General features: G+C 54.5%; 1 protein-coding gene across 1 annotated transcript; it reads right to left on the reverse strand.

Moving 5' to 3' along the window:
- Window positions 1–8,408: 8,408 nt before the first annotated feature.
- On the reverse strand, window positions 8,409–10,690 carry LOC133629373 (acrosin-like). Its single transcript, XM_062020028.1, has 6 exons — window positions 10,581–10,690; window positions 10,284–10,484; window positions 9,826–10,094; window positions 9,175–9,320; window positions 8,840–8,980; window positions 8,409–8,486 (listed from the first exon to the last, which is right to left on the reverse strand). The coding sequence occupies exons 1-6, from the start codon at window positions 10,688–10,690 to the stop codon at window positions 8,409–8,411; spliced, it is 945 nt and encodes a 314-aa protein (XP_061876012.1).
- Between the last annotated feature and the right edge of the window lie 4,388 nt (window positions 10,691–15,078).

The raw sequence follows: 15,078 nt of genomic DNA on the forward strand, positions 1-15,078 counted from the left end.
ATACCTAAAAAACCCAAGTATTTGACTGACCAGAATCAACAAGCAAGTCACCATCACATACTGCTTTAGAATTTATTTGAAGCTGGAGACAACAGGAAGACATATGCAGTATGTACAAATGCTTTCTGAAGAGTACTCATTCCAGGGCAGGAAAGTTGGTCATATCTTCCTCTATGTTCTCCAAACAGGTGTTACTTACCAGTTTCATGCTTTTGCCTAAAATTCTGTGCTCAGTTTTCTATGAGCTTTCAACATTTTTAGAAAAACTATCTTAGTTTTATGTCCCTTTGATTCAGAGTGCATCCAAACCTGGCAGGAAAAAACAATATTCAACTTAAAAGTTCTTACTGGCTCAGAGAGAAGTGACACTTGCCAACTGTGATTCTGAACAGAGAAGGTATTCAAATTAAGATGTAATCCAAGTTATTGTCTACAGTGAAGACCACAGCTCTAATGTTAAAAGTCTTGGTAAAATACTCCAAATGGCAGCAGTTTTCAAACACATTTATTTTTGTCTACTAGGCAGCTGCTTAAGTCTGACAGTAGCTGCAGCAGAGATTTAGCAGGAGTTACGTACTTTGGTAAGTGCAACGAGCTTTCTTCCTTTCTCCCAACTGTTTGGGAATTCAGCCTTATGCACATATGAACTTGTATTTATTTTCATAACACCATGCAACTGCCTTCTTGAAATATCTTGAAGTGTATCACAAAGAAGGACAAGAGTACAGTAAATTCACATAGTTGTTCATCTGAAGTACTTGGGGGACTGCATTTGCTTGTCAATACCTTCCAAAGCGGTTCACAAGTTTCCACCTCACAGAATTCATTCCAAAGTTCACAAACAACAGATTTAGAAAATAAATCTTCTAATAAGTTAATGATTGCACTTCTACTGTATATGGCAAATTACAAACTTCACTTGCAAATAACACTTTTCGGTCTTAAATTTGTCACAAAGTTATAACTTCTATAGCAGAGTGCACAAAGAGGTTTGTAGAGATAAAAATATCTTACCTTTTCACCTTTTATTGTCACATAAAGAAAACATCAGATGTGGTATCTTCTACAGCACATACTTTGGCTGTCGTCTGGGTAGTAGCAAAACTGAGTGATGGTGTTTCAATGACGCAGCTGCCTGTTCTTTCCTGCTCTTCTCCAGCCCAGTGTTTCCTCACTAACCCAGCATCTGGAAGAGCAAACAATGGGTGTTTTAAAAGTCTCCCTCTCACTGCAGTGGTGACAAGTTTCTGTTGATCTCCTGGGGACTTGACTTTGGGTTTGGTTTGACATTTTGGCCACCTGGACTTGAGAATTCTCCCTCCCTTTTCCACCCGCCTTTTCACATTTGTTGCCTGGGATTCTCCCTTTACAGTTCTTGCTGGACATTTATCCAGACTCTGTGCTCTGCACTTGAAACAACCAGCAGATGATTTCTGATGGAACCTCAGGCTCTCTGCACTGGCCTGATGCAAAGGCAATTTGCATCAAAACTCCTCCAAAATCCTTTTTTTTCTCTCTCAGAATTGCACCAAAACCTCATTTTATCCCTCACAACTCCCCCAAACCCCACTTTTTCCCCTCAAAACACTTCCAAAACTCCACTTTTTCCCTCAAGATGGCACTTTTTTACCCAGCAGTTCCCAAAAATCCCACTTTTTCCCTCAGAATAGCACCCAAAACCCACTTTTCCTCTGAAAATACCTCCAAAACCTCACTTTTTCATTCAGAACTCCACCAAAACACCACTTTTTCCCCTCAAAACACCACCAAAACACTTGTTTCTCCACAAATCCACCCAAACCCCACTTTTCCCCTCAAAACTCCACCCAAATCCCACCTTTTCACCTCAGAATTGCACCATAACCTCATTTTATCCCACACCTCCACTGCTTTTGGCCCTCAGAAATGTACTCCATCCCCACTTTTCCCCTCAAAACTCTTCCAAACTACACTTTTCCCTGAAAAATTGCACCAAAACCCACTTTTTCTCCTAAAACTCCAACAAAACCTCACTTTTGCTCTCAGAAATAAACAAAAACTCTACTTTTTCCCTCAGAATTGCTCAAAAACACCGCTTTTCCTCTATCAAATTCCACCCAAATCCCAACTGTTTTCCTGGAAAATGCCAACCAAACCTCACTTTTCCCCTCAGACATGCCCAAAAACCTCCTTTCATCCCTCACAACTCCACTGAAACCACACGTTTTCTCTCAGAATTGCGCCAAAACCTTATTTGATCCCTCAGAACCCCCCCAAACCCTACTTTTCTTCTCAAAACTCTACTAAAACCCCACTTTTTGCCACCTAAGTTCCCCAAAAACCCATTTTTCCACTCAAAACGCCACCCAAACCTCACTTGACTTCAGAATTGCCCCCAACCTCATTTTATCTCTCAGAACTCCCCTAAACCCTCACTTTTCCCCTCAAAACCCCAACAAAAACACACTTTTTCCTTGCAAACTCCACACAAACCCACACTTTTGCTCTCAGAATTGAAACAAAACCCCGTTTTAGCCCACAACTCCACCGCTCTTTGCCCTCGCAAATGTACTCAATCCCAGCTTTCCCCTGCAAAACTGCACCAAAGCCCCACTTTTTCTCCCAAAACTCCAACAAAACCCCACTTCTCCTTTCAGAAATAAACCAAAACACCACTATGCCCCTCAGAATTGCTCCAAAACCCCACTTTTCCTCTATAAAATTCCACCCAAATACCAATTTTCCACTCAAAATGCCACCCAAACCTCACTTTTCCCCTCAGATTTGCCCCCACACCTCATGTTATCCCTCACAACTCCCACAAACCCTCACTTTTCCCCTCTAAATCCCAACAGAAAACAACTTGCTCCTTCAAACCTCCACCCAAACCCCCACTTTGGACCTCAGATATTGACCAAAACCTTTCTTTTTTTCTCACAACTCCACCCAGACCCCCACACTTTCCCCTCAAGATTTCCCAAAAACCTCACTTTTTCTTTAAACACCCCAACAAAAACACATATTTTCCTTCCAAACTCCACACAAACCCCCACTTTGCCCCTCAGAATTGCTCCAAAACCCGCTCCCCCTGGTACTAAGCCAAAAGCTGCTCCTTGCTAAACCAGAACACAAATAAACAAAAACTCTACTTTTTCCCTCAGAATTGCTCAAAAACCCTTCTTTTCCTCTATCAAATTCCACCTAAATCCCAATTGTTTTCTCTCAAAATGCCACCCAAACCTCACTTTTCCTCTCAGATTTGCCCCCACACCTCATGTTATCCCTCACAACTCCCACAAACCCTCACTTTTCCCCTCTAAATCCCAACAGAAAACAGCTTGTTCCTTCAAACCTCCACCCAAACCCCCACTTTGGACCTCAGATAGTTACCAAAACCTTCCTTTTTTCCTCACAACTCCATCCAGACCTCACACTTTCCCCTCAGGATTTCCCCAAAAGCTCACTTTTCCTCTCAAAACTCTACCAAATCAAACACTTTTCCCCACAGAAATACCCTCAAAACCCCACTTTTTCCACCTCAGAAAACCACCAAAACCCCGACTTTTCCCCTCAGACATGCCCAAAAACCTCCTTTCATCCCTCACAACTCCACTGAAACCACACGTTTTCTCTCAGAATTGCGCCAAAACCTTATTTGATCCCTCAGAACCCCCCCAAACCCTCCTTTTCTTCTCAAAACTCTACCAAAACCCCACTTTTTGCCACCTAAGTTCCCCAAAAACCCATTTTCCCACTCAAAACGCCACCCAAACCTCACTTGACTTCCGAGTTGCCCCCAACCTCATTTTATCTCTCAGAACTCCCCTAAACCCTCACTTTTCCCCTCAAAACCCCAACAAAAACACACTTTTTCCTTGCAAACTCCACGCAAACCCACACTTTTTCTCTCAGAACTGAAACAAAACCCCATTTTATCCCAGAACTCCACCGCTCTTTGCCCTCGCAAATGTACTCAATCCCAGCTTTCCCCTGCAAAACTGCACCAAAGCCCCACTTTTTCTCCCAAAACTCCAACAGAACCCCACTTCTCCTTTCAGAAATAAACCAAAACACCACTTTGCCCCTCAGAATTGCTCCAAAACCCCACTTTTCCTCTCAAATCTACACCCAAATCCCTATTGCTTTTTCCCTCACAATTACTCCAAAACCTCTTTTAATCCCTCAGAATTCCCTCAAAACCCCACTTGGTCCTTCAAAACTCACACAGAACCCCTTTTCTCCTCACATCTTCCCCAAAGTCCCTCTTTTCCCCTCAGAATTACTCCAAAACCTCACTTTTTCCATCCAAACTCCACCTAAACCCCACTTTTGCTCTCAGAAATTTACCAAAACCCTGCTTTTTCTCTGAAAACACCACCCAAATCCCACCTTTTCCCTCAGAAATGCCCCAAAACCTCATCTTTTCCCTCAAAACTCCACCCAAATGCCACTTTTCTTTCTCAGAAATGTACTCAAACCCCACTTTTCCCCTCAAGACTGTTGCAGACACCTGGAAGATCTCGGGTTGGAACGCCAGAGGTGGAGGCTACAGAAGAGGTGGGCATGGGATGGAGTGAAAGGATGACTTGTGTCAGCAGATAAAAGCACATGGTGTAAACAATGAGTTGGAATCAAGCATCATCCATACTGGGTGCGCAGTGATCTTGTCCCCTCAGCGGGGGCAGATCCTTCGGATCCTGCAGGCTCTTGTGGATTGACTCTGAGCGCTCACTCAAATTCACACAGCACGTGCCTTCACAGCCCTCACAGCCCCGTCCTTGCCAGCCAGAAACAATCTGCGGAGGCTCTGTTCTGCAAAGGAGCGTGTCTGATGGAGCCTGCATCGGGTAACCATCCAGTTAGTGCTGCTGAAGTACTGCTGCTGCATTTTGCAAGCCAGCATCCTCATCTTGAAGCGTTGCTAAAGCTTGAGCAGTCCCAATAGCCAGAGAAACTGTCAGTAGCTGCAGCTGTACCTACTGAGACCGAGTGGATCTCGTCCTGTGACATCTGCTCAAGTGACCCAGGCGTTCTGTTGGGGCTGGGTGACTGCCCGTCCTCCTGTTGTCACCCATCACAGCGTTCCTGTAAGCACCCAAATCCCATTCCTGTGAACCTCTCTGGCGTTGCTCTGCTCAGCGTCACGCTCTCGCTGCTCTGAAGCGGCCGCACGGACAGCGCAGGATCACACCGTGGTCCAGATCCCGTGCGGGCACCAGCACATCCCCAGCCCCAAGGGACTCAACGCAAGGCTCCTTCCCACGGCCCCACAGCCGAGTCTCGGGCACGGAACAAAGGCTGAGTCTGGGACGCAGGAGAAGCCCCAAAATGACGCTGCACGTGTGTCAGAGCTGCCCGATCCCCGTTGGAAACACTGAACACAGATGTGGGTTGCACACTCACTCAGAAGGCAGATGCCCCGTGGTCCCTCTCTCGTTCAGTCAGCGTCTGTTCAGGTGCTTTGTGGGCACGTTCAGCCACAGCTGCCCAGGGCCATGTGGGATTCCTGCTGTGGCGCACGCCCCGCTCTTGTAAAAGCAGTTGTGTGGCTCTGGATAGAAATGCAGCCCCACTGCCAAGTTGTAACGTGCTGTGGGGCTCCCAGGGAGGCACCAGCAGCCAACCCGAGACGCTGCACGCCACGACTTGTTTCTCCTGGCTGTGTGGTGGCAGAAATAACTGCAGAATGTGTCTATGGCGACATGCACCAAAACGACCCAATTCAGTGCCTGAGGCTCTCTGCACCGGCCTGATGCAAAGGCAATTTGGGGAGGAGGTGCAATTTGGGGATGAGGTGCCCAGTAACTCATCCAGGGGCAACGGGAACAGATGATCACTTGCCCCACGTGTTCCCAGGGACTGAATGAGATGTGTCCTACCTCAGAAGAGAAATGGCTTGATACTCATGACTCTGCTGGAGGTGATGCTTTTTGGCAGCAGGACTCCCAAACCCAAACCAGCCAGGCAGAGCAGAGTCACTTTCTGCGTTTTGACCTCTGCTTTAAAAAGAAGAAGAGGGATGGCAGCGGGGTGTTGATATTAGTCACTTCTCCTCCCAAAACAAGGACAACCCACGTGTCAGAGGGGGATGAGGGAAAGCAAGAATAAAGGAAAAGATGACAAAGGAATGTATCAAGTGCAGCACAACCTCCCTGGCCCTGCTGCCCACACTCTGCTTGCTGCCCCCAGGCTGCCATTGGCTTCTTGCCCACGAGCCCATGTTGCTGCTCATGGTTCTTTGCTGCCCAACAGCACTGTCAGGTCTTTCTCCTGGAGCTGCTCTCCAGCAGGTCCCCCCCAGCCTGTGCTGGTGCTGGGCTTGTTCCTCCCCAGCTGCAGGACTCTGCCCTTGCCCTTGGTGCCCCTCAGCAGGTTCCTCTGTGCCCAGCTCTAATAAGTTCATGCCAAGTGTCTTCTCCAGTTCAAGTCAGAAAAAGGTTTTTTTCTAAGCAGAATTTGTCATTTCTGGGGCAGGGGCATCTGTAGAAATAAGCCACTGAAAGTGAGCCAGCTGAAAATGAAGCCACTGGATAAAAACTGTGCAGCTGGCTCGTGCCTGAGGAAAGGCAGAGGACTGCTACTGGCTATTTGCAAAGTCCTTTTGTTACTGAGACTTGCCAAATCCATTTCTCTCCTTGTCAAACAACAGGTTCTGTTCCAGATACACTCCAGATGATATTCCAGATGGCTAGTTCAATGCAGATGTTCAGCTGTGAAGCTACAGCTGCCAAAGGTATTTGCTGCAACAAGTAACTCCAGCACCGAGGTGGATCTAATGTCAGTCCCTGCCAAACAGGAGCTTTTGAGCCCTACTTTGTCATGCTACTGTACTGCAGTGCTAAAGCTGCCCACTGGAGTCTTACAAGAGCTAATGACGAGATACAGGATTGATTCATTCCAATAGTTTTCCAGGCAAACAAGACATGTGAAGCAGCACACTGTGAAACGGAAACAAGGGTGATGGAGAACATCTGAGGGGAGAAGGAGTCCCCTGACCTCTGACAGGAAAAGGAGATACTGGAGAGCGAGAGATGCAAACAAGGGAATAGAGAAACGTACTGATAGAAGTCAACCAGCTCGCTGAGGAACAAGAAAGGCAGCATCAGCTCTGTGAAGCAAAGGCACTGTAGAGCTGTGTGACTGGAGTGACTGATGAAAGGCACCATCAGAACTGCCATATGGCTGGTTTCTCAGTGGCAGAGGCCTGTTTTCACTTGAGGCTGCTGCAGAGCTGTGAAAGCCCCTCTTCTTCTCCAAGAGAAGGGGAGGAAGTTCCTGAGTTCTCGCTGTCATCTTTTTGAAGTTCCTTTTCACATTTGCCTGGACATTAGTTTGGGAAACACCAGAGGATTTTTCTGACACAACTGAAAAGACTGCTTGTGGCATAGGCCTGGATTGTGAGACGGCACTTGGAGATGCCCAAAGCGTGGGGATGCCTCACACACACAACTGGGCACCTCACACACACAAATCCTTGGAGGGGACAAGCAGGAGGTGGGCAAATGCTGCCCTTGTGTTGGTCTGAGCAGGCTGGGAGGGGATGGGCTTGCAGGGCCCCCACCCTCTGCGACCCCTCAGGCCCCACAGGAGTGGAGGCCCCTCAGTGGCTGCTGCAGGACAGTTGGGGGGATAAGGAGAGCAAAATCCCCCTTGTGCAAACTGGTGGCCCCCGAGGGCTGGGGCTTCCCTTGAGCCCCCTGGCTGAGCCCATCTCCCTGCTCTCCCCCGGGGGAATCACCCCCCCACACTCTCCTCCCCAGAAGGGTTTTACCCCCTTTAGGAGCCCTGGCCAGCAGCCCACGCGGTGCTGCACCGCGGGGACGGGCCCTGGCACGTGCTTCCCACGCACCCGCAGCCACTGCGGGATTTGCTGGCACTGCCCCAACACCTCTGTCCTCACACAGCGCCCAGACAGGTCTCTTTCTTTGCTGTCCCCTCGGCCTTCGAGGCGTCTCCACTGGATGGTGCTGCTGAGAAAACCCAGTGCGGGCAATGAGGAGGCTGGGGGTGGGATCCCAGGGATGCTGCAGGACTCGCCGTAGCCCACAGCTGGGGCCAGGACAGCAAACCCAGCAGCAGCAGCAGACCCCAAACTGTGTCCTGCTTCCCCCCGAACCCTCACCAAGGATATGGGGCTGGTAGAGCCCAAATTAAAGATTGGATTCTGCTTTTAGCCCCATGATGACATCCCTGACACCTCCTCCCTGCCCCCTGCCATCCATTAACAGAGACCAGCGAGGAGCCCCCCTCCGCGGCCGAGGGGGCTGAGCCCCCAGGTCCTGGGGCTGGGTGTCCAGCCAGGGCTGGGCTGCTGAGGTGACCCCTTCCTGCAGGGCAGAGGGAGGGGAGCCAGGCCATGCTGCAGGGACACCAGGAGGCAACGGGGCCTTTTGCTTTTTCTTTTGCATTTAATTTTGATGAACACTGTGTCAGTAACTCTCCACTTCAAAGGTTCCAGTGCACAGGTATTGCTGCACTTCTGCAGCACCGGTGCAGAGGCCAATGAACTGTCAAACACAACAGGAAACTCATACAATCTTACAAAGTCCAACAACACTGTGTCCAAAGACACTGCTACAGCTACAGCTTCTACTGACTACTGCCTAAGCACTACTGCTGAGAACCTCCAGGGAAGGCGAGGGGCAGGACCCAGCCGTGCTCAGAGTCCTGCTGCTTAAGCCACTTTTCCCTGCAGAGACTGCAGGAGCTGCTGGATCCAATTAACGAAATCCAGCAGCTTCTGGAGTGGGAATGAGCAGGACTCAGTCCCTGCTGCTGTTGCCAGGGCTGAGCCTTGTGATGGCCTCTGTGGCCGGGCGAGTGTCGCAGCACTTCCTCCTGAGCGAATCCGTGACTGGACCCAGTTGAAGAAGTGCTGGGTGGAGGTGTAGACCCCAGGCTGCTTTGGTCTGGCACAGCCTTTCCCCCAGCTGGTCAGGCCCACGAGCCAGAAGAAGTTGGCGTGTGGAGCTCTGCAGACGAGCGGGCCCCCGCTGTCACCCTGCAGCACAGGACAGAGGGTGAGGGGGGTGTTGGGGAGCCCCAGCAGTGTGAGGGTGATGCTGGGAAGCCCCAGCAGGGTGAGGGGGGTGTTGGGGAGCCCCAGCAGGGTGAGGGGAGTGTTGGGGAGCCCCAGCAGCCCCACGTGGGCCAGGGCTGCGGGTGCTGCCGGGGCTGGCCCGTGGCTGCTCCTACCTGGCAGGTGTCGATGCCGCCCCGCGGGTAGCCAGCACACAGGTTGTAGCTGCGCACGGCCCCTCCGTACCACTCGCTGCTGTTGCAGAGCTTGACATTGATGAGGCGGACCTTGGCCTCCTGCAGCACGTCGGATGTTTCTGCAGCTGTGAGCATGGCAAAGAATTAGCCCCCAGCAGCTCTGGGCCACTTCCCCTCCCCTGTCTGGCCAGAGCCCTTCCCTGAGCCTTGGCTTTGCACCCCCAAAGAGGCACTCGACCCTTGTCTGATTTTAGGCCATGGCTCAGAATCATAGAATCCCAGATGCTGGGGTTGGAAGGGACCTCTAAACATCATCTAGTCTGACCCCTCTGCTCAAGCAGATTCCTCTAGATCAGGTCACACGGGAACGTGTCCAGGAGGGTTTGCAAGACCTCCAAGGAAGGAGCCTCCACGCCCTCCCTGGGCAGCCAGGGCCAGGGCTCCCTCATCTAAAGAGCAAAAAACCATCCCGGGTCCTGCAGCCTTTCCTGACGGGAAAGTCCCCTCAGCATGGCGGCAGCCTGAGGTAGCTCAGGCCCCTGCCTGCAGCCTGAGCCCGGCCCTCGGGCAGCCCGAGCCGTCTCCCCAGGCTCGCCCCAGGCACACAGGCGCTTTCCCGGGGGCACTCACAGCCTTCCGCGGTGTAGCCCCAGCCAGCGACGCGGCAGTCTGTGAGCTGCGACACCACCACGTCGGAGAAGTGAGTCACACAGGCCAGCTGCACGTAGTCGCTGCACTGCACGGGCTCGTCCAGCTCCAGCAGGGCGATGTCGTTCTCGAAGGCGCCGCTGCGGTAGCTCTCGTGGATCAGCAGCCGCTTGCTCTTGCGCACTTGGGCCTCGGGGCCCAGCTCAGACAGCCGGGTGGCCCCGAACACCATGCGCCACGTCGGGACGTTCCTGGGGGGCAGATGGGGAGCAGAGGGCTCAGAGGGAGCCCAGCAGTTCCCTGCCTCCAGCTCGCCGAGGGAGAGGCCAGGTGCCCCGCGAGCCCCGGGCTGCAGGAACGACACCAGCCCAGCCCGTGCCGAGCACGGGACGGGAACTCTGCCAGTGCTGGGGGCACGGCCCTGCCCTGCTCCTACTCACCTGTACTTGTCAAAGCAGTGTCCTGCGGTCAGGACCCACCAGGGATGGATGAGGGAGCCTCCGCAGATGTGCCCGCTGCCCGCTGCCCCGGGAAGCTGGATGCTGACGATCCAGGGCCAGGCTCCCGGGGAGGCATCGCTGCCGCCCACGACGCGCAACACCCCGTGGTGCTCAGCCAAGGGCCGGGTCCCGCAGCTTCTCCTGTCACCAGAAAGTCACGAGTGTCCTGCTGGAGGGCTGGCTGCTGCTGGGGCTGCAGGGCAGCCGTCTGCCCTCCCCACCGGGCAGCGCACGGACAGCGGGGCCGGGGAACCCTGCGCCCCGGCTTCTGCCTTTGCCCCGCAGACGAGTGGTGCCAGCAGCCCGGCTCCCAGCTCCTGAGGTTTGGGAAGCTGTGGCAGGGCCATGGGGAACCAGTGAAGCCCATCATATCATCGAATCACACAGTCACAGAATGGTGGGGGCTGGAAGGGACCTTTAGAGATCATCTGGTCCAACCCCCCCTGCAGAAGCAGCTCCCACCTTGATCAGGTCACACAGGAGGGTCTTGAAGCCCTCCAAGGAAGGAGCCTCCACACCCTCCCTGGGCAGCCTGGGCCAGGGCTCCCTCACCTCACAGAAAAAACTGCTGCCCCAACCTCCTGACGCCCACCCTTTAGATGTTTGTAACTATTAAGAAGATGCCCCCTCAGCCTCCTCTTTTCTGCCCAAGCTCCCTCCCAGAGCCACTTACCCACAGCTTTGCACTGAGGCACTCACAGGCCAGCAGCACAGGCCCAGCAGGACCAGGACAATCAGAACTTTCATCACGCTGACAGCACGTGGCAGCTCCAAGAGCCAAGGGCACGTGGCAGCTCCAAGAGCCAAGGGCACGTCACCGCCAGCGCTGTGTCTGATGCCGTAGTGCTGATAGTGCCTGGAAAGCCTCGGCCGGGGCGCTGATGTCACAGAGCTGCTGCTTCCAGGGGGATTCTGTGTGGGGCACCACGAGGGGCCCGAGCTGGGGGGAGGCAGAAGCAGGGGTGGACACCTGAGGTCACACCACGCTCAAAAAGCCCCTTTTCCTCCTCTTTGCTCTTGGTCAAAATTGGTTTGGGAGCAGCATGACTTGTCAGGGAGCCGAGATCTGGGTTGTAGCCGCAACCCCAAATCTCCAGGGTGCTGTTTGGCTGCGCACAAGGGCCAAAGGCCTGTGTGTGTACTGCCTGCAGGAGGGAAATGCCACTTGGCTTTCCCTGGCTCTCGGTACCACCTCCTGTCCTCTCAGGATCCAGCATTTGGTCAGCAGAGAGCCTCAGCAAAGTTGTTTCACCTTAACTGCAGTGGGATGAGGACGAGGCACAGGAGGGGGTCCTGTTCTCAGGGACTTGTAAGGGTTACTGGGTAGCTGAGTAGTTGTCGTGTGCAGTGTTCAGCGGCTTCACCGCCCCAGAGCTCCAGTAAGTTCAGTCAGTGGTGGCTACAGAGTGATGTCACTTGACTAGCCAGCAGCTATGTTGGGTGACTTGGACTCTGGTCTTTTTGGATTGCAGTGGGAACTCAGGCAGCTGACACAGCCCCTGTATTTACATGCTCACTGACTCACAGCGTCAGTAAGCACCAGGGGACATCCCACTAGGCTCATCCCAAAGCAGCCTCCATTGCTCCTTCCCTTGATGAAAAGCTGAGCCTTCCTTTTCTGGTAAATAAGCCAGTCATTGCATGGTTACTGAGCCCCTCTCACTTGCTGGCAGAATTTGCAAGCCTGGGACCTAGGACTTCCCTGAGAGATGTGACAGTTTCCCTGGCTCTCTCATCACAAGGGTGATGGAGAACATCTGAGGGGAGAAGGAGTCCCCTGACCTCTGACAGGAAAAGGAGATACTGGAGAGCGAGAGATGCAAACAAGGGAATAGAGAAGCCTACTGATAGAAGTCAACCAGCTCGCTGAGGAACAAGAAAGGCAGCATCAGCTCTGTGAAGCAAAGGCACTGTAGAGCTTTGTGACTGGAGTGACTGATGAAAGGCACCATCAGAACTGCCATATGGCTGGTTTCTCAGTGGCAGAGGCCTGTTTTCACTTGAGGCTGCTGCAGAGCTGTGAAAGCCCCTCTTCTTCTCCAAGAGAAGGGGAGGAAGTTCCTGAGTTCTCGCTGTCATCTTTTTGAAGTTCCTTTTCACATTTGCCTGGACATTAGTTTGGGAAACACCAGAGGATTTTTCTGACACAACTGAAAAGACTGCTTGTGGCATAGGCCTGGATTGTGAGACGGCACTTGGAGATGCCCAAAGCGTGGGGATGCCTGAGAAACCTGTCCCTGGAGCTGCCCCCAAAGCCTCCCCCAGCCGTGACCCGCCGTTCCTCTGCTGCCTGGGAGCTGTTGCTGGGCCGTGGAGGGCTCCGAGGTGCCGGCCCAGGGAGCTGCTTCGGGGCTGGGCCCGGTGTAAGGGGGAAACGGGGCCCCGGGGGCCGTGGCAACACGTCACAATGATGTCACAGAGCCCTTGGCTCCCGGGCATGATGTAGCGCTGGCGCTGCCGTGGCCACCCCACAGCGTCCGGAGGAGGCGCCGGGACAGGACAGGACAGAGCGCGGCTGCCAGGAGCCCTGTGCAGACCCCTCGTTGTTCCGGACCCGTGGCCGCCGTGCTTTGCGCAGTGTCTCCCCAGCCCTTGAGGCCAGGCCTCAGCAGGATGGAGGAGAGACGCCCCAGCGTGCCCAGGCTGGCCTGGCAGGGAGAGGAGCAAGAGCAGGAGAAAGCCTCTGGGGCTGCTGCAGCAGGGCAGCCCGATGAGCTGCAGGAGATCCAGCCGCTGGAGCCGCCTGTGCCCTGTCCCAGCCCCGCTGGGCATCCCCAGGGAGAGAGGGGCTGGGGCTGTTCCCCAGGGCCGGGCTCCATCCCCTGGACACCCCCAGACTGCAGCCGTCTCTGGGCAGCCCTGTGCCGGGGCTGGCCCTGCCCGGGGAGCGCAGGGCTCGGCTGTGTTCCCCTCAGCTCTGCCTCAGCTCGCTCTTTGCCCCTTCCAGGCAGGGACCTGACAGGAGAGGAGAGGCCCAGCCACGTGTCTGCTGAGCAAGTGGACAAGTGTCCTCTGAAGATGATCTTGGATGACCCCCATGATATGGTGGTGACCCTCCTGCGCTGTGTCCCGTCGTGTGACAGGTAACGGGGCCCTGACAGTCCCGGGCTCAGCAGCTGTAGAGCCCGGCCCGTGGAGCTGCCAGGCAGACAGGGCTTTTCAGGACCCTCTGACCCCTGCATTGGCCCCCTGCCCTGCTCCCTCTCTGCCCCTCGCTGGGGGCAGCGGGCAGAGGCAGGGCTAGCAGCCAGCCCCAGCCCCCACGGCTGCCCAGGCCATGGTGCTGTGGCCAAGCCCCTTCTGACTCTGATCTCTGTGCCTGCAGAGCTGCTGCAGCCATCTGGAAGCAGATGATCTCCACCAGCCAAAGATCAGATAAGGTGCTGTGGGAGCTGCTCTGCGTGCTGCGGGACTGGCCCCTGCACACAACATCCACGTCCAACGGGGACAGCATCCACATCTGTGCCCTGGCTGTGAGTTTCTGTCCCGCTCCTCAGCTCACCCCCAGGCTCAGGCCCTGCCACGGGGACATCTCAGCACTGAGCTCTGTCTCGGGGTGTTTCCTTTCCTGCAGGCAACCAGAGTGCTGCACGAGATCCTGCACATGCCCGAGTGCCCACCAACCTTGTCGCTGTATTTTCCTGCCACCTTCCTGGTTCTGGTCTTCCAGATTTTCTCCTGCACAGAGGAGCTGCCCAAGGAGGTTGATGCCTTCTGGCAGGGATGCCAGCAGGAAGACCGCAATCCCCTCAGCCCCAGCAGGTGCCCCACGCCAGTCCTGCCATCCCTGCCGCGGCCCTGGAGCTGTGTCCAGGGCTCCCAGCGTGACCTGGGCTTTGCTCTGCACACAGGTTTGTGCTGCACACTGTGCAAGAGCTGCTGTGCCGCCTGGGCCATGAGGACATGGTGTTGAAATTTCAGCAGAAGTGTGGCTGGGAATTTCTTCTCCGTGCTGAGTCCCGGCAGCATGCCATGGGGTCACTGGCCAGGTGAGAGCCCCCCTCTCCCTGCTCTCCCCCCTTTTCCCCCCTGCAGATGGAGGACTCCCCGTAATCCCTGGATTAAAAAAGATCAGCCCTGGGGAGTCAGTCCTGGGAGCGATTTGCCCACCCTGCTCATGGTTACTGGTGTCTTCCTGCCCCTTCTCTCCAGAGAGATGCGCAAGATCTCGAGTACAGTGACTTATCAAATGGCTCTGTGCCTGCTGGAGGTGCTGGACAGAGAGGAGCCGTACTGGGAGTTCCCTGCCATGGTGTTCCTGGTCGAGGTGAGACTGACAGCTGGGCTGAGGTGCGGGGGGGAGACCGGTCAGAGCCGGGCACCCTCATCACTGCTGGCTGTGTTTCAGCTCCTGCCCTGCCCTGGAGTGAAGGCATTGGATGAACGCTTCCTGCAGCTGGCCCTGAGGTACCTGGGGAGCGAGAGCAGCGCAATGCGGTGCCTGGTGCTCAGAGGCCTCCTCACCCTCTGCAACAGGGCCATGATGGTGAGCAGGCGGCTGCAGCCGTGCTGGGGGCCTGGGGCTGGGTGAGGGGTGCTGGGGGACACACAGCTGGGGCTTGGCTGGGCTTTGGGAGCTCAGGCAGCTGCTGTCAGCCCTCCTGCCTCCCCAGTGGCTTCCTCAAGTCCCTTGGGGCGGGTCTTTGCCTTCTGGGTCCCAAGGCAGCAGCGTGGGGTCCAAGTGCTGCAGCAGTTTGGGCTGTGCAGCTTTTCACGGCTTCACCTCAAGCATCGT

The sequence above is a fragment of the Colius striatus genome, unplaced genomic scaffold (assembly GCF_028858725.1).
Source record: "Colius striatus isolate bColStr4 unplaced genomic scaffold, bColStr4.1.hap1 scaffold_40, whole genome shotgun sequence".
Classification (NCBI taxonomy): Eukaryota; Metazoa; Chordata; class Aves; order Coliiformes; family Coliidae; genus Colius; species Colius striatus.